Source organism: Nansenia antarctica, assembly GCF_963989245.1.
Source record: "Nansenia antarctica genome assembly, chromosome: 8".
Classification (NCBI taxonomy): Eukaryota; Metazoa; Chordata; class Actinopteri; order Argentiniformes; family Microstomatidae; genus Nansenia; species Nansenia antarctica.
The window spans coordinates 24,271,490-24,291,338 of NC_137678.1; the positions used below are offsets into that span (position 1 = coordinate 24,271,490).

Here is a 19,849-nt window from a genome sequence, read left to right on the forward strand (position 1 = left end):
ATGAGCATCATACACTTTAGAAGAACCCATGTTCAATACCCAAGTCATATTGATGATTTTTGTCAAGTCTGCGTGGTACTAGTAAGCAGAGTTACTGGATAACACCCACTCCATCTGGGAGCCATACTGGGGCTACGTGGAGGGGGAATGCAGTGAAGTGGTTCGACGTCCATTCAGATCTTCTTCTAAAATGACTGGTGTTTTGGATCAGTCATCTATGAAAACATCGAAGAGGAAGCTGTATTATTTTTTTTGTCAGCGTGGATATTGTTCAAAGAGATTTAGTGTTTGCGACGAGCAAGATGGGTAGGCTATTGCAAGTGGTTCAACATGTTTCTGCTGTTATAAAAATGAGACCAAAAACGGTCTCATTTTCATCTGCAGGCTTACTGATTTAACTGAAATGCGTCTTAGGGAAAGGAAATGATTTGCAAATGGTTTCATATAGGCTATTCTCAGTGGCAATGAAGTCATGATGTCCATTAATTGAACAGCTAAGAGCTTAGTTATTGTAAGTGTACAATGTACATTGAAACAAACAGCTGTTGCATGTCTTGTATTTGGCCGTGACTGTGTCAGGCCCTTCAGTTGAGCCGCCCTTCAGAAAACAGTCCAGGTAGGCAATCGTAAAAAAAAAATATATAAAAAAAGCGACCATTATCAGAGGCCAAATATTAAGTGGCCCCAAAAAATGCAATTTTCCCTCTATTTACACTTGGCAGAGTGGAGTAGTAGTCTTGGATGGACTTCAGTGAGCTGTCCCGGTGTTCTGCGAATATATAAATATTTGGAGAAGGAAATTCCCCCTCTGTAAGAAAAAACAAAAAACAGCTAGTCGGTCGGAGGCGAGGGGCTTGAGGTTGACCTTGATAGTGATACCCTGGCATGTGGTGGTCGATGTGTCAAATTGGGGCTAGGCACCGTGCCAGGTTTCTGCAGGGGTAGTAGGCAGGAGGGCCCCGGTCTACAGCTGTATGAGTGAGTGTACTCCACCACCATACCTACCTAGGCCCAGAGACGGTACAACCAACATACCTACCTAGGCTTAGAGACTGTTACAACCACCATATCTACCTAGGCTTAGAGACGCTACAACAACCACCATACCTACCTAGGCTTAGAGACGGTACAACCACCATATCTACCTAGGCTCTGAGACGCTACAACCAACATACCTACCTAGGCTCTGAGACGCTACAACCAACATACCTACCTACTGTACCTAGGCTTAGAGACGCTACAATCAACATACCTACCTAGGCTTAGAGACGCTACAACCAACATACCCACCTAGGCTTAGAGACGCTACAACCAACATACCTACCCAGACTTAGAGTCCGTTACAACCAACATACCTACCTAGGCTTAGAGACGCTACAACCAACATACCTACCTAGGCTTAGAGACACTACAACCACCATACCTAGTACCTAGGCTCAGAGACGGTACAACCAACATACCTACCTAGGCTTAGAGACGCTACAACCAACATACCTACCTAGGCTTAGAGACGCTACAACCAACATACCGGTACCTACCCAGACTTAGAGTCCGTTACAACCAACATACCTACCTAGGCTTAGAGACGCTACAACCACCATACCTACCTAGGCTTAGAGACGCTACAACCAACATACCTACCTAGGCTTAGAGACACTACAACCACCATACCTACCTAGGCTTAGAGACGATACAACCACCATACCTACCTAGGCTTAGAGACCGTTACAACCAACATACCTACCTAGGCTTAGAGACGTTAGCAACCAACATACCTACCTAGGCTTAGAGACGTTAGCAACCAACATACCTACCTAGGCTTAGAGACATTACAACCACCATACCTACCTAGGCTTAGAGACATTCAATTAGATGAGATTCCACTTTATTGTCATTGCAGAGTACCAGACAATGAAATGCAGATTAGGATCCAACCAGAAGTGCAAATCTATAGTGATAAAAAACATGATAGTGATAAGTGATAGGTACCCTAATAGTTGGAGACCAAGAGATGAATAGCAGTAAGCAGTTATGGTAGCAGCAAGGCAATGTACAGTATGGTGTGTACAGACGTTACAACCAACGTTGGAATTTCCAGGGGTTTGAGACTGGTGTGTGCATAATTAGGCTACTCAATATACAAGAGGGGGGGTGGTGAAATACATGACACTTCCCATCATCAAGAACCAAATAATTCAGGCCTGCATTTTTAGGTGCAGACGGCAGGCCTGTATGTAGCCTATAGTTTCTGGCTAGTGATATTTTTTCTACAGGAGAACAAATGACTGTACCCCTGCCTGTGTGCTTGGGGGCTAGCCTGTTCTAACCGTAACCTGTTCTGTATGGTTAAGCCCCCTTGTTTCAAGTTGTAATCCACCAATAAGTTTGGTGTGGTCTGCGAGTCGGCAAGAGAGAAACAGACTTGCGACAACATGCAACAGGGGATTTTTTTTTGTTCTTTTTTTTTTTTACCGTGGTGCGCAAGAAGACAGGCAACAGGTTTGCATGTGAACTGTAAAAAGTGCCACAAGAATAAGCAGTCGGGGGGATGTGGTAATGGTGGGCTGTTTTTTTTCACAACATACCAAATGATTAGGAACCACCACCACCACCACCACTACAATAGGGGTCTGTATTTGTTTTATCGAGCACATGTTGCAACATTGCTAGGCGGCATAGTCTGCCTGTCTGTCTGAAGTCTCATGGTTGAGGCCTAGACCATAGAGGTGTCAGTCACCCTCTGGACTCTCTTGTGGGTCTCTGCTAGTAGGCTAGTGTGAGAGAGAGCGTGTGATTTTAAACAAGATTTTCAAGATTTTTAAACTTGCAAGGGTTATTTTCGGAGGGATGAGTCGCTTCAATGGAATGGCCCTTTTCACACACACTTCCCTGTAAATTACATGGCATCCCAACCCGGAAACCGCCAGTTCACAGATGAGCTAAATGCCCTAAGATTTCCGTGTTGTCTCTTTTCACACATGTCAATGGCTTTCCCGGGTTTGCACAAGCAACTTGAAACACACATTCAACTGGATTCAGGGCTGGTACGTAGTAGACGTGAATTCGAACGAGACAGGCGTGTGAGACTGCCATATACCATATATATATATCAGCCATATATCATACCTCCGTTTTATATTCATCATCATATTTTTCACATTAATTTAACTAGTATTAATAACATTTAATAAGTAATCTAACTAAGTAAGAAAGCTAGCTAACTATGATTGGAAATGAAGTAGTATCCAGTTGTGTAATTATATTTAGAAGTAGTGATATTCAGGATCTGGGGCAGTTCTTATGCGCTCTGCGGCCTCTCTTCCTGCTGACTGCGCCATGCAGGACAGCTGTGGGAGGAGATGGTGTGGGTGTTCCGTAATCCGTCTATCTCACAAAATGTACATTTGATAAGTAAGTAAGCTAGCTAAATAAGTGATCAAGCTAACTATGATTGGAAATGAAGTAGTATCCAGTTGTGGTATTATATTCATCACTACTTTGGCTTATGTGATGTGGGTTAACTAGCCAACTCCGTAACATTAGCGGAGCAAACGTTAAACGCAAAAGTACAAAGCGAGAAACTACTCGCTGTGATTGGTTAACTTGTTCCACGTGAAAACGTCTTGAGTCAGACATACGTAACCCTTAACGTGCCGGACCAGGCAATGTTCAGGCTTCTGTTCACACCTAAGCCTTCCCTAAGGCTAAATGACATGGAATCACACAAGGTCCTTGCCTAAGCAAATTTCCCTGTAAATCTCATTCACACATGCCCCGTACCAGGTAAATTCCATGGAATTTACTGGGAAAACTCATGTGTGAAAGGGGTTTTAGGAAAACACCTCTCCGCTTTCAATCGACTCAGAGTCAGATCAAGTTGAAGTACTAGTTTTTGCGTCAAGTCATCAGTAATGTGTGTCTCTCAAACCCCCCAGTTTCATCTGGATCTTTCTGATCTGTCTTCTGACTCTTGCTGTGTTTCCTCCCCCCGCCGTCTAGGAGTGCCCCTCCTGCTGTACGCAAACCGGCGAGACTTGCGGCTGGTGGACGCCGCGCACGGGAAGGCCAACGCCACGGTGGTGGTGGGCGGGCTGGAGGACGCGGCGGCGGTGGACTACGTCTACGCCCAGGGACTCATCTACTGGAGCGACGTGAGCGAGGAGGCCATCAAGCGCACCGTTTTCAACCAGTCGGGGGCCAACGGGGTCCAAACCATTGTCGTGTCTGGCCTGGCCTCCCCGGACGGCCTGGCCTGCGATTGGCTGGGTAGTAAACTGTACTGGACAGACTCGGAAACCAATCGGATCGAGGTTTCCGAACTCGATGGATCTTTGCGTAAAGTTCTGTTTTGGCAGGACCTCGATCAGCCGAGAGCTATTGCTCTGGATCCAGGAAGAGGGTGAGTAAATGGCTTTGGACATTGACTAATGTTTTAGGGCATTTCTGCTTTATTGGGATAGAGACCGTAGGAGATTAACAGTAAGAATGGGTGAGAGAGGAGGGATGACTTGCAGGATATGTCGGCAGCCAGAATCGAACCGGGGGACCCTGTGATTAGGCTACATGGCTGACGCCTTAGTATGATACGCCACCAAGCGCCCCTTGTTTGGACATTGAAAAGCAAAGCAGCAGCAGCAGCAGCAGGAGGAGGACAGGGAGAAATATATGTGTTTGTGTGTGTGACTGCTTTTGTGAGGGCTCATCACCTTTGTTTTTGCTGCGCTCGCTGGCCCTGGCCTGGATTGCGAGGCTCCTGAGCCTCCAGAACAGGCGGGCGTCCACCGGAATCTCCTAAACAAAACGAACAAGACAGAGCTGTGTTGTTGTTCGCTCCTGAGGAAGGGGAGCGGCGGAGGCGCTTAGTGCCGGCAGCTGAGGAATGTCTAATATCAACTCGAGATAGAGGGGCATCTGCCGCAGCCAGAGAGAGAGAGAGAGAGAGAGAGCGAGCAGGAGAGAGGGAGAAAGAGAGAGAGAGCGAGCAGGAGAGAGGGAGGGAGGGGGGAGAGAGAGGGAGAGTAAACAAACCCAGGTCACGGCCGCTGCTCCCAGGACCCGGCAGCAGCATGCCTCTCTAATTACCTCACCCGTTGACTTGAGAAGCCAGAGCTGGAGATGTGATATTTTGTCTAGCGGTGTTTTGGGAGTATTCTGTGTTGCTGTTAAATTCTGATTGGTTGGTTGCCCCCCTCGTGGACGTAATGTACCAGTCCTGTGGGTATTGCAGATTTGGATCAAGGATTCCAAAGTATTTTCCATACCGTACCTTAGTTTCCATTAGGGCTGGGACGACGCGCGTAATCGACTACGTCAATACGTCGACTTGCGTAATGTGCGTCGGTGCGTCGCAAATAAACAACATGGCTGCGACCAGCATTTCTAGCAGCATTTCTAACTGCAATTGCGGCACTGCGCCGACGTGGTGGCGGGGCGCTGTTTTGCAAATAAGTTAGCTTTCGTTTTTGCTAGCGAAATAGCTGATAGTATGTTGACTGCTCAAGGAGAATACATATTTGAAAGTACAGAATGCCTGAGAGCCTTATATTGCATTATATTATATAATATTTTGAATGGTCATCTGGTGCCTGAATATTGTGTTTTCCTTTACATAAATAATGACATTTCCACCATAAATTGATGCAGAAAGGGCACAAATTGGTGCATATCAATTCACCAGAATGCAAGAAATTAAGTGTTTGATGTTTAAGGACCTGCTTCATGGGCCCCCCGATGTCAAACACCACTGGTACCACCTCCGCCTCATTTTGAGCCAGGAAAAACCCTGATGGCCATGTTGGCATTCAAGTTGGCTAAACATAGCAGTGAGTCTGCCCTGTGTCTGGGGCTGTTTGGCAAAGGCAGTTACAGTAGTAGTAGTAGTAGTAGTAGTAGTAGTAGTAGTAGTAGTAGCAGGTCGCCGAATTAAAGGTGTCTGTGTTTAATTGCAGGCCCACAGACAGCCCCCATACATCAGCTGATCATTTAAAGGGGCGGCCGTCTGAGTAATGTGCATGTCACACGCTGCTTTGTTTTATAAGAGCAGCAGCTATTACCCAGAGTGCTTTATAAAGACACTGTTAAACAGAGAGAGACAATACAGCCATTATTTTGGGGGAAATTAAGTGATACATTAACCGAACAGTAAAAAAAAAAATCGCTAGACTAATCGTTAAATTAAATAATCGCTAGATTAATCGTTAGAAAAATAGTCGTTCGGGACAGCCCTAGTTTCCATACCTTCCATATGAATTGTGATGAGTTGAATTCTTAACTTAACTGTACTGTAAAAAAAACATTTATAGTCCTGAGTTCTTAGCAAATATCAAACGAAGTCTTCAAGCACTGAATAAACCTGACGAAGGGGGTGAATCATCGGGAGACCGTGAAGATGGCCCGTATTTAGAGAGAGAGAAGGAGAGAACAGGATAAAACCAGGAGGACGGATTACGTTTCCTTCAATAGACGTTCTCTTTCTTTCTTTCTTTCTTTCTCAGAGTCAGGAATATTTCCCTTTTGTTGTTGTAGATTGAAATCTGGAACTCAACGGTAGCACAACAAAAGCCATTCACTACAACTTCACCATGTCGGCCTCTCTCCCTCTCCCCCTCCCTCCCAGTGACTCACTCAATCTAAAGACAGGAGTTTTTCCTGGCCAGGTCACATGATATGGAAATACTCCTGGCTACTACTCATAATCTAAAGATAATCTGGGCTGTAGTATCCTCCGCTGCTCGTTAAAGAAAATGAGCTAAGATGTTTTGCTTGACCGACGCGAGCCCATTGGTTGTAGTATGCCCCTGATATGAATCCGCAGACTATCGCTAACTGATTGATTGATTGTCTGGGGCTGTGGAGTAACTCTGCAGTTGCTGTAGTTAACCTGACCGGCTGTTACACAGAACCATGGAGATCACTTTTTGGCATTAGTCATAGAGTTGAGTTACAAATTGTCATAACACAAAATGTAGGCTACTTTTACCTGGTATAATAACACAAACCGCTCAACCCCATGTAGGCCTATTATGCAGTTACCCAAGTACTACCTGTGTAACAACATTTCAATTACAATGTTGTTTACAGAGTAATGACTAATTCACAGGTACTGGGACAGCCAGGTTGATTTCTGTGACTCTGTCTCATGAGGAGAAACAAAAGAAATTGTTCAGCCTTTGTTCAGTTGAGGTAGGCCACAATGTACTTGGCTGACTGTCTTCTTTTCAAACGAATATTTAGATTCGTTCCCTTTTGATTGCTAGGATCTAGGAAACCCTTGTGTTGTTCAAACAATATTCGAGGATTGGCATCTCCCCCCTTTGATGTCCTGTCCCTGCCTTACAGCAGGTCACGAGGGGTCCAACCTGCCATTAAACAGGTGAGCGACCGGGGCAGGGTTGAAGGCGATCCCTGACCGCACGGCCACCTGACACGAAACCTGATCTGCAGTGAAAGGAACGGGGGGGTGCGGGGGGGGGAGGTGTGCGATGGTGCACACAGACAGACATGCCCATAGTTCCTTCCTCAGATGTCAGCCATGGCAGAATACCAGGAAGGGTGATGGAATGCCACCAATGAGGAATGACATGGTTCAGTCTGCCCCCCCCCCCTCTCGTGGTATGAGCTGTTGCCCTGTGACTATCCTCCACACGGCAGTGGGGGATTTTAAACATACGCTTTCTATGTGTGGATGGGAGAGTTTTGATCTTGGATGCTGCTCGTGTGCTTCTTTGGGGCAATTCCGGAGGTCGTATTATCGGTTGTGTAGGCCATTTATCGGAGGCTGAGTTTGGGTCTAGTCTTCAGGCTGTAATGGGGTCAGTGTGGCATTGTGGCAACATGGTGAAGAAGATGTCACCAGTAGGGAGCAGACCCCCCCCCCCCCCTCCCGGTATCTGCAGTTTAGTTTGCTCGTTCTGTGGGGATATCAGCGGGGTTCAATGACCCCTCTCCCCCCCTGGAGCATAGAGGAACTGGGGATCAGAGCATGGTGAGGGGCTTGTGTTACACTAGCAGGCAGCAGGCTGGGGGGACCAGAGAGAGGGCCAGCCAACCAGGTGGCCCGAGTGAGAAACCCGAGTGTGGAAGGCGGACAAAGGCTCTGAGAGGTAACCAGATATGGGTGCTGTACGGTGGGTCGTTCTTGCCCCCCAATACCCCCACCCCCACCCGCCTGGCTCTCCCTGAAGAACCTGACCAGGGTCTGCCCCACCAATGCCATACGATAGCCCCCCCCTCCCCATGTGACACACGGACGGACATTGTTCCAACGCGCTGTCATGGCTTGTTCGTACTGAAGCGTTACAGACCTGCACAGACAGAGGATGTTAGTCAGGCCTACTAGTTGTTGAAATGTAAGCAAATGTACGCTGTCAGTACCTGCCTCGTTAGGAGTGTGAGGCCTATTTTGTTTAGGAGTCAAGTCAGGAACGAGAGACGAGTGTGTGTGCTCTTCTTGTCAACTTTATGCAACACCGCAGGTGCAGAAACGTATCAAATTTGACCATGATTGTCAAGATTCTTCCTCCCTCATTCCTCATTCTGTTCTAATGGTGTTTTTGGCATTGTGAAAGTTAAGATTCAGACCAGCACCACAGCCCTGTTTTTGAAGGATTGTTATCTCAAACTGCCGTTCCGAATCGCATCACGTAAGGCCTACATATTTCAGTCTTTCAGAGGAAGAGGCTGCCAATAAGTAACATCTCTGCGTCTGATTCCCACACTCCAGTAGTTACGCGGCGCCTGGCTTATCGCCCTGCCATCAGTCTCCACGCTATTTATAAACCCCCGGTGACTTCACCTCCCCTTAGGTCCCACCCCTTTTTTGGACGCCAACCCCACCGACGAAGCCACAAGTCGCTTGATTGGTGACCAGATCCTTAAACCAATAGAGTCCTCTCATGACCCGACTCACGCCCTCTCTGTAATGTGTCACCCTGCTGTCATAGTCCATTGTGACCCACCACCACGGGGTGGGGGGGGGGGTTCTAGCAGCGCCACTCCGATTGCATTTGCCAGCTTTCACACTTTGAGAACAGGCATATCTTTTAGCATCCCCACCCCCCGTAGTTCAGGAACGAGGGAATGGGCTGTTCGCTCCAGTACAACCCTCTCTCACCGATGGTGTTTTTCTTTTCTTTCTTTTTTCTCAGTTAATTCCTAAGAACTCAGTCTGACTCATTCCTTTTGAACAACGTCCCAACAGCCCTCCTGCAAACCAAGAAGCCTGGCCTTGCCCTGCAGTGCTACAAGACTAGTAGCTGTAGCCTGCTGCTTCTCCGGGGTCACACCTCTGCCTTTCCCTCCCCTCCCCCCCCCCCCCCCCCCCCCCCCTCCGCCAGAAACATGGCCAGAGGCAAATTGCTGCAGGCTATCTGGACTAGATGGTAGCATGCCCCGGCCCCCAACCCCACCCCCAGTCCCTCAGCAAGCAGCCTTGCTGCTGTAGTAAGGAGAAAGTAAGAGTAGGGAAAACAAACAAAGGAAGGGAGGCACTATCAGGAGACCCGTGTATCTGTCTTTGTTCGGTGTATTAGCCCGTTAGGATAGCCGTTCTGTTTGGTGGGTTAGGGTTAGGGTGGTGGGGTGGTGGTTGTGGTCATCTGAGAATTCAGACCTCCTCCACTGGCGGGGTTGGGTCATAGCTCGCAATGCTATAATGGTTAAGACACGACTCGCTGTGTTACAGTGTTTTCTTATGTCGTCTCTGTGGCTGTCTCCAACGCGGAGAGTACCCTCATACTCATAGTGTATAGGGATGCTCCGATTTATCGGCCACCGATTAAAATCGGCCGATTTCACTCCAAATGACTCGATGGCCGATCGCAAAAACCGATTTTTTTTTTCTTTTTTTTTTTTCTGGGGAAGACAGATAACTGAACAGAAAACATAGGAGGACGTAACAGTATGTAAACCATGAAGGCCACGTTTATGATGTCTTTTATACAGCCATATCGACTGACTTGGGCTTCAGGCCCTAACTGGGTGATAGGCCAGACCTTTACTATGCCATAAAAATGGGTCTGCGTTTGCTTGGTGCCTAATGGATCAAAACTTTTGTCTAAAAAGCAAAAAATATGTAGGCTATCCAGTCACTAGGTCTACAGTTATGTATTTTAAAAAAAAATCGGTATCGGTATCGGTTGATCTTGAGGAAAAAAATCGGTGATCGGTATCGGCCCCAAAAATCCAGATCGGAGCATCCCTAATAGTGTATGGCTGGTTCGTCGTCTCATATATATATATATCCCATGACCACCTGCTGTGCCTCCCTGTTTCCTGTCACTGTAGACGAGAGGCGTGTTTTAAGGTTGCTGCCGGGCCATTGATGTTGAGGAGCACGTGACATCACTCTCTCTCTCTCTCTCTCTCCCTCCCCCTTTCACACACACACACACACACCTCCTACTGTCTTCCGTCACAATATACAGTGATCTCCCCAGTTTTTCCATACAGGCGATCAGGCACCAAAGAGGGGCATGAATTAGCATGTAAATCCACGAGGACCTGGATAAAAGAGGCCCAGTAATGTATTCATTAGTTTTATTTAAATTTAAGAGATGCTGTCCTCCTCTCTGTATTCCTCCACCCCCGCCACCCCAATCTCTATCTGTTCGAGTGAATCATTTGGTGTCACCTATTGGATCGGCTTTAGGAAATTGGCCTTAATTTCATGTGCAACAAACGTGAGGAGGGTAACCAAAACACTTTTTAAGGAAGTCTGTTCTAGATAAAAAGTGGAGGGTTAACTACTCTCCTGTCACCTAGAGCTTGACTACCTGGCTACCCTGTTCCTGCTCAGTCCCATCCTAGAGCATACCTGGCAACCCTGCCCCTCTGCTCAGTCCCATCCTAGAGCATACCTGGCAACCCTACCCTCTGCTCCGTCTCATCCTAGAGCAAACCTGGCTACCCTCTGCTCAGTCCCATCATAGAGCATGCCTGGCTGGTGGCTACTCTGTCTGCCTGGTGGCTAGGGTTGGGTATCGTTTGGGTTTTATCCGGTACCGGTACCTAACCGATACTTTAAAAACGGTACCGGTACCGAAACGGTACTTAATTCGGTACTTTTGATTTTTTAAAATGACATATATAGGTAATAATAACACGGTCGACAACATTAAACAGCTTTTCACTTTTTTATTGCTGAGGCACAATATATATTAGTTAAATATACACTCAAATTAAAATAAATGAAAATAAAACTCCTGCTGACTGAGGCACAATATACACATATAATATTACAGTTAAATATACACTCAAATAAATAAAAATAAAACTCCCACCTCAGCAATTCTTTTGCAAAAAGATCAGCATATTTGCCTTCTCTGGCAAAATACGACACCTCTCTTGACTAATTGCATGACCTGCACATGAGACATGAACCAGGGACCTCCGGAGTCGGGAAGAGTTACTCTGAAACTCTTATGTCTTCGACCACTAGTTCGTTTTGTGTCGCTGTTCCGACTTTTAGTACTTCAGCAAGCGGAGAAGTAGTCTCCGAAGACTAGAAGAAGTCTGACATGAAATTTAACAGGCGATGTCACGTCACGACTCAGTCACGTGTGGTTGACTGTTGCATGACACCGGACACCAGGGGGAAAAAAGTAGAAAAGTACCGAAATGAGGTACCGAAATCGCCTTTGCAATTCGGTACGGTAAATACCGAATGTAAAGTAACGGGTACCTACCGGTACCCAACCCTACTGGTGGCTACTCTGCCTGCCTGGTGGCTACTCTGCCTGCCTGGTGGCTACTCTGCCTGCCTGGTGGCTACTCTGCCTGCCTGGTGGCTACTCTGCCTGGCTGGTGGCTACTCTGCCTGGTGGCTACTCTGCCTGCCTGGTGGCTACTCTGCCTGGTGGCTACTCTGCCTGGCTGGTGGCTACTCTGCCTGGCTGGTGGCTACTCTGCCTGGCTGGTGGCTACTCTGCCTGCCTGGTGGCTACTCTGCCTGGCTGTTGGCTACTCTGCCTGCCTGGTGGCTACTCTGCCTGCCTGGTGGCTACTCTGCCTGCCTGGTGGCTACTCTGCCCTCTGCTCAGACAGAGCAGTGCCAGGCATGACTTCCAACAGCTTTGTTGGCGGAGAGGGGACTGAGCCGAGCGGCGCTGTAATTACTCCATTAAATAGCTTAGCCAGCTTCCGATTTAATCAGCCGGCCCTGCGGAACGGCCCCCCACTGAGAGCCTGTTTGCTTACGTGTGTGTGTGTGTGTGTGTGTGTGTGTGGACAGCCCTCTGAGCATCTAAACCCGTCTTCCATCTCATTGTCACGACAGCAGTTTTTTAAACTAGGCCGATTCCTAATGGGGCACACATACATTTCATGTTTATTTTTTTCCGTCCTGGGTTTTGTTTCGTTTGGAGAAACTATGTTATTGCTTGCGTGCGTTTCACAAAGACCCATTGTTGCATCAGCAGCTGTTTTCTGTAAAATAGCCTATTTTTTTTTTGCCCCCCTTTCTTTTTTCTTTTTTACTCCAGCGTAAGATATTGGGACCGAATTGTATCCAATGCAGTGATTCATATGAATAGTTTACTCTCGCTGCTTTACTATGCCATTGTAGCGAAGTGGAATGGGAAGAGCCCCGGGAGAGACTTTAATCAGGATGTGCCTCTTTGCTCACCCGTAGCGTGTACACCAGCAGAACAAAGACTTAGTATGAATCTGTTTAACAAACACTGTCATGACTGCAATGATTGTCTTCCATTAGCTCAATTAGATAAACACTATTGATGAAAGCGATATCAAGCCAAGCAGGAGTGCCCCACATCGCCGCCTCTGTGATTATTAAGACGCGTTTGATTCTGAGAGGAGAAAACTGTTTGGTGTTTGAGAATGAGGTGTAGAGTGTAGTTTAGGGTGGGTCTCGGATGTGCAGTCGAAAACCAAAATGTCGCTTTCTTCCTTCGACAAAATCTAGTCTAGGGTGGCCTGGGGTGGTCCAGTGGTCTAGCACCGCAGTCTACAGTGCACACATATGCCCATGTCGGCATGGGTTCGAATCCGGCCCATGCCCTGCTGACATGCCCTCTCTCCTTACTTTACTGTCTGTCTTCACTATATCTGTCCAATACAAATTTAAAATATGAGTGGGACTGCCCCATTCAGAAAAAAAATCTAGTCTAGGGGACTTATGTTAGGCACCAACTTTTCCAGGTCTTGTGTGTTCTAGTCTCAACCTGTCTCCTCCAGGAGGGTTGCAACATGTGCTGCCAGAGTGCCCACTGCCTGACTGCCCTGTTGAAACGCCAACAACAATATGTAAAAAACGTTGTTTGTTTGTATTTTTAAACGACGTATGACGTCAGCGCACCGAATGCCCCAGTGCCACCGACCAACGCCCCTCTGACGTCCTTCGATGAGTGATCGTCGAGGGCGGTGACATCATTGGTTATTTATTGTTTAACAGATATTATTATTGAAAATAATAGTAGCCTAATAATTCTTTACCACTGGGACACGTTTAAGAGCAAGGACAGGCTTCCAGATCCACCTCCCTTGCAGATCATCTACTTCTGCTGCTGCTTTTGTAAGGTGGAAACGCGGCGCTGGCCCCTGATGGTTGTAGCAGGACGGGGGGGACGGGGGGGGGGGAGTTGGTTAACGGTACAGTCATCTTTTCTTAAAAAGACCCTTGCTGTAAAATACTGCCCCCCCCCCCCCCCTCCGTTCTCTGGTCCTTTCTTCTCTGTCCAAGACTTGCCAGAGGGAGCGATTGGAAGCTTGTATTTTGGTCTTATAAGGTATTGGCAGCTATTTACACAGGATAATATCCAAGCTGTGTGTGTCTGTGCGTGCGTGTGTGTGTGTGTGCGCCTACCTGTGTGTGTGTGAGTGAGGGGGGGGGGGGATTTGGCTCTATATGTCTGGCTTTGTGTGTGTGTGTGTGTCTAGGCTTGGCTCTGCGTCGTCCCTGTAAAGAGTGCGGGGGGGGGGGGGGGGGGGTGAGAGGCGGAGCAGGGTCCCTGCAGGGGTAGGGGGCTGGCGGGGCTGGGGGCTGGGCTGTGTTAATGGGCCTCGCTGGGTGTCTGGCTCACACGTGTGCCGCCCGTTTGATCCCCACTCTGGAAGGGCCGTGGCTACAGCCTGGCCTCCCTGCGTGGGACTGGGTTTACTTACTCATACTCCTACAGGGCTTAAACACACACACACAAACACACACACACACACACACACACACACACACACTAGGCTTGTGCCGCTATTAGAATTCTCTAACCAGCCTGTCTTCCCGCTAGAATACCTGCTACACCAGTAATGCCTTTAACAAAAGGCACAGTGGCGCACGGACCGTCGTCAAATGAGTGTCCCTAGACCTTGAGAGGATCTGTTGACCGCCAGGTTTCCATGTGTATTTTACGGCATGTTCCCAAGCTATTGGCCTATTAAAATCTAGCGGTCTATTCAGTGAACAAAAGTAATCGAGGAGGTAGTGTCCTGTCATGTGCATGGCAGTTGATGTTGAATTACAAAATATATTAATGATTAGTTTTAATAATTTTTTATTATTATGATTTTTATTTTTTACCTACATAAGACTAGCCACCACTACATTGCTGATGTTCGCTAACTGGCTGTACACATTAACTAGCTCTTGGTGCACACATACACACATACACACACACACACACACACACACACACACACACACGCCTCCCAGAAATGATAGGGCCCTACCTTTGTTGTCTGGTTTGCATATAAAGCATTGCCATACTGGGGCAGTCCTCTGCCATGGTCCAAGTCAACAGGTCACTTCACACTAGTTTACTGGCTGCTAGCTTCAGAATGTTTTTTTCTCTCTCTCTCTCTCTCTCTCTCTCTCTCTCTCTCTCTCTCTCTCTCTCTCTCTCTCTCTCTCTCTCTCTCTCTCTCTCTCTCTCTCTCTGTCTCTGGATACTGTCGCTAAAATGTTCCACAGTCAATGATTATGCCATTTTATTAATTTAATCAAGGTCGGCTTCTGCGCTTGGCAGGTGTAATGGCAAAATAACAGTATGGATGGTGTGGTGGGAATTACACTGGTATAAGCTTCCACTGGGCAAATACACACACACACACACACACACAAACACTCATGACAACAGACTGATTTATGATGGCAGTATTCCCTCGCACTCACAAGTGTTTTGTAGCTATTTAAAACTGAAAGATGTCTTTGTTGGTACCATGGGAAAAAATCTCTTTGCCCCTTTTGGTAGCTTTCCAGTCATGCCATATCAATTCTTTGTTTTGTTCTCGCTATGGCTCATCATTTCACTACTCATTTCTGTAAGTAGATACTTTTTGCATTCTTGTTGTGTAGCATACTCAACATACATGTCCCTCTCGAGACCTAAGGCTAGATGATGATGATGAGCGGTGTCTTAACCCCCCCCCCCCCGTGCGCGCTTCTCTTCCCCATGTCTGTGTTTGCGTCCAGTTAAGTTGTAAGAATGACCGAAAGTGTGCTGGCCGAGCCAAGTCTAGATTCAGTAGATTTGTCCAAGTGAATTAGGCTGGGAGACAGAGAGCTGTTGAGGAAAACTGGTTTCCAAATCCACCGTGGAACGCAGCCTTGGATGGGGTTCAACGGGGCTGATTAATGCTTCAGGTACCAAATACAATGCAGCCCTTTGTGGTGAGGGGGTGCTTTCTGTGCACGCCATTCGTTTCAGCGGTGGGAGAATTCTTAACTCGGGGCTTGGGACAGATTGTTCACATTTTTCCCCCTGTGAAAAAGTCAATATGCAAATGTTCCTAAAAACGTCCCAGACTTAGCTTGCTTGTGAAACTTTGAAACTGCACTTTCGTACAGGACAGACTGAGTCATAGGTTGACGCCGTCGTTTGTCATGGCCGGTGACAGAAATGTCACTTAAGTTTTCTTTATTTGGAAGAAACTGTTGCCTGGAATCGAAACCTGAGGAATGAGAGTTCAATACCAGTTTGACATGGCAAGATCTGCTGGTTGTCTTGGTTAGTAAAGGCCACCAAGATGGTCCTCAAGTCAGGTGTGTCATGGACATTTTAGGCATTCCTTTAAAAAACAGACCCAGTTCTGGTTTGTTACTTGTGCTAGGGTCCTGACTCCCTGCCTTGAGCTGGACGGGCTAGTTAGGTCTCTGGCTGAGAGTGGTTTGCTACAGATTTGTGAGTGAGTGGTTTGCTACAGACACTTCCCTCTATTCACATATCCCCTGCAGATGACATTCAAGTGTGACTGTAAATCCTAACTCATTCCCCTTACTTCAGCGTAGCCTTTATCTGATCATGAGAATCAAATGATTCTGCATGGTCAAGTTTCAAGTTGTATTGTTACGTCACATTACATTACACAAGTGCAAGAGTAAAAATTCTTACACTTTGGTTCCGTGACATTGCAGCAACAAGACAATAAGGAAGTAGGCAAGATGAGTCCAGATAAACAAAGTGTCAACAGTACAAGACATAATTGGACAAGTGACAAGTTGTGGGAGACAAATAAGACAGTCAAAAATGTGTGGAGAGTGAGTAACAAGCGTAGAACGCACACCGACAACAAAAACACAAAAAAAGAAAGAGCCCTGTTGCGCAATGCCACCCAGAGCACATGTGCTTAACAACCACGACAGCGCTGTTTGCTTTGGGCCAGTTGAGCACGGTTGGAGGGAAAGGGCTTAGTCATTACATCAGACAGAGATTTTAAAAAGCGTGTAATTAGGCTCATTAAAGTGCCCATTTTGGATGGGTGACTCCCCCCCTTCCCCCTCCCCCTCCCCTCCCCTACTCCCACTGGGTTTAAAGAGCCACCCCCCCCCCCAGTCTCAGACCCTGGCTTTTGTGAGGCCTCTGGTTGTTTCTACAACTCTCCACCCACCTTCCCACTCCTCGCTCACCGCCCCATTCCAGACTGTGACCTGTCCCTTACTTAACTGGTCCCCACCCCCTCCGCTCTGCAAGAGCAAATGACAACCTTGTTTTTTTTTCCCACACACGAGAAGTGAGGCTTACGCGGAACAAGCTTGGAGCTTTTGTGTTATGTAGGCCTAGGCTATACCTCCTTGTCCCCTTCCATCACGCACGCTAGGCCTGGGCCACCCCTCCCCCCGTTTACATAAAAAAATAATTAAAAAAAATACATTTTTAGCATTTAGCAGACGCCTTTATCCAAAGCGACTTACCGCAAATACATTTGTCTTTGTCTAGTAAGTTAATCATCTATCCTATCAGTTATTGCCTTTATCCAAAGCGACTTACCACAAATACATTTGTCTAAGTAAGTTAATCATCTATGCTATCAGTCATCGCAAGAAAAAGTAATCTATGCTCAGGGGCCTGAGGCCATTGGCAGTCAAAATGCTAGAAGGAGGAAGAAGATTTTCTTATTTGATTACAATTATTATTATTATTGTTATTATTATTTACAGTAGAGGAACTCTACAGGGGGGTAGAGGGGACGGAGAGGTTTCAGAAGGGCCTCCCCCCCTCCCTCCCCTCCACCAGACCACTACCCTCCCAGCCCGTCCCTCTCTCCTGCCTCTCCACATCTCTCCATGTTAGTCAGGCAGCAGACTGTGATCCGGGGCGACCCTGGCTTGGCTCCCTGCCTGCCGGCCCGTCTTGCAGCCTGGGGCTCGGAGACGCTGTTGTGTGTCCTCAGACATCCCTTCCTGCATTCCCAGACTACCCTGCTCCCGACTGGCAGCGCTGCTAGGAGAACGTACGAGTCCCACCAACTCTGTGAAATAACCCATCGTCCCTTTTATTTCACTCTTTTTTTTCTCCTTTCTTTCTTTTTTATTATTATTTTAAATAATTTCAATCATTTTTTTACTGAAATATTTTTTTTATACAATATCTATATTGTACTTTTTTTTGGGTTGGTTGTTTTTTTGGGGTTCATTTTGATTCATTACTTTCACAATGATTCATGATTCAGGATGATTCATGATGTTTAGATTGCCTGTATTGTTTACGCTGCCTAGAGAAAGTCTTCAGTAGGCCCCTTGTTGTGTTTGGGCTTCAGCTGTCTAAACAGTATGGTATCACTCACAGCTAGCGTAAAACGCAAGCAGATCCAATACCTTCTTTAACAGCCACCAGGAAACAAACTCAGCTCTCTGAGATATTGACCCAACCGAAGGCCCCACAGAGACTTGTCCACCATGGATATGATGCCTGGGGGGGGGGGGGGGCGGACACTCTTAATCCAAACAATGACGTCCTGTGTGTATCCATGATAACCCCCCCCCCACTGTCACTCTGGCTCATAACCATGTCAGAGTGATGTGTGTGTGGAATGGCTTTACCTCAGTATGCACGCGATCACCATGCCAAAACTTCCGCAATCTCTGTGTGATGACAGCTGTGTTGAGTCACACACACCTACCCCCCTCCCCAACCCTCCCCGTACGGACACACACACACACACACACTCATCTCCTCCTAAAGTGTCTAGACTTGCCCTTTGTGGAAAAGGAAAGACGGGAGAAAGAGAAAAAAAAAAAACTCTGAATCAAAACCTGAACTCAGTTCTTAATCCAGCGTCCTCTATTTAGCTGTAAGGTCTCTCTCGTAACTTTTGGAGAGAAAAAAAGAGGTATCGTTTTTTATAGAGAATAGTTTCTTGTTACAGTTCGCACTCTGAAGTGGCACACAAATAGGTGGGCACTGGCCTCTTCCAAGAGGACAACACAGGCTTGACGTTAGACCGACATCAACGCTTTCACCAACCCCACTACAAGACGGTGTAACGCCAAAGAGTAACGCAATATAAATGTTTAGATTTATTCCTACTGCGCCCTTATTTCGAAGACCCCCGTTTATTTTTTAGCTCTACGACACTTTAACTTGTTTACACAACCCAACAAGACCAGGTTCTCCAGAGACCAGCCCTGACCCCTGACCCCATGTGGGTCGCTAAGTCCCTCCTCATGTTGACCTCCACCAGTCACTGGTCACCGTACTTTATTTTCACAGCGCTGTTGATGGGCTCTGACTGGGCCTGGACAGGCCGGGGTGATTGATAGGATGGCTGGAACAGTGGACGCGTTGTGGGACATTGTGTTTGCTTAAAGACGAGGCTGCTGCTGTGGTGGTGGGGGTGGTGAGTGGATCTCTGGAAAGGTCTTTTTCAGGCATTCGTGTGTGTTTTGCTGTGAAAGCCTCACGAGAGCTCTGTGCCCCCCCTGTCTCTTCACTGACTGAATGACTGTCGTCCAGACGCTGTAACGTGGAGGAGGGGCGGGTGTGTGTGTGTGTGTGTGTGTGGGGGGGGGGGCAGTCAAGTCAACTCTGTAGCCGGTAGGGGTGTAACGGATCACCTAACTCACGGATCGGATCGTGTCACGGATTTTGAGTCACGGATCGGATCATTTTTCGGATCAACACAAAACATATATATTTTTTAATAAAAACAACATTTTCCTTGAATTCTGTAAAAACACCACTTTTAATGTGTGAAACAAAAAAACAACATTCAAGATGTCAAAACTGATATATATATCACATATATATATAACATCTATATATAACAACATATATATATATAACAACATATATATAACATCACTGCTGCAAAGTAACAGAGTACTTTTTTTGTGTGTTTACACAATCACCCAGGCTGCTTAGCGGGTGATATGACGTGATATAATTGGGACAGAGATGAGTGAATGAATGTTGTTGTCAACTCAGTACACATGCAGAGAGTGAGAATAAAGCGCACATGATTGTTTTTCTACCGGTTACATTTGAATGAATGAATGGTCTTTATTGTCATTGCTACAGTACAGGTACCAAACAACGAAATTTAGGAGGGGTGGCTCCCCTGGTGTTAGGAAAGAAAAAAAAAAAAAAAAAAAAACGATTTTGCTATTGATCCGCGGTACACATGC

The 19,849-nt window shown here is 46.9% G+C and overlaps 1 protein-coding gene across 7 annotated transcripts in view; it reads left to right on the top strand.

The window, feature by feature from the left end:
- The window catches only part of lrp6 (low density lipoprotein receptor-related protein 6), a 72,450-nt gene that overhangs the window by 2,313 nt on the left and 50,288 nt on the right, over positions 1–19,849 (top strand). For all 7 annotated transcript variants that reach the window (XM_080537868.1, XM_080537871.1, XM_080537869.1 and 4 more), the window contains exon 2: positions 4,000–4,399. In XM_080537868.1, the coding sequence (XP_080393994.1) occupies positions 4,000–4,399 (400 nt within the window). The remainder of the gene's footprint in view (positions 1–3,999; positions 4,400–19,849) is intronic.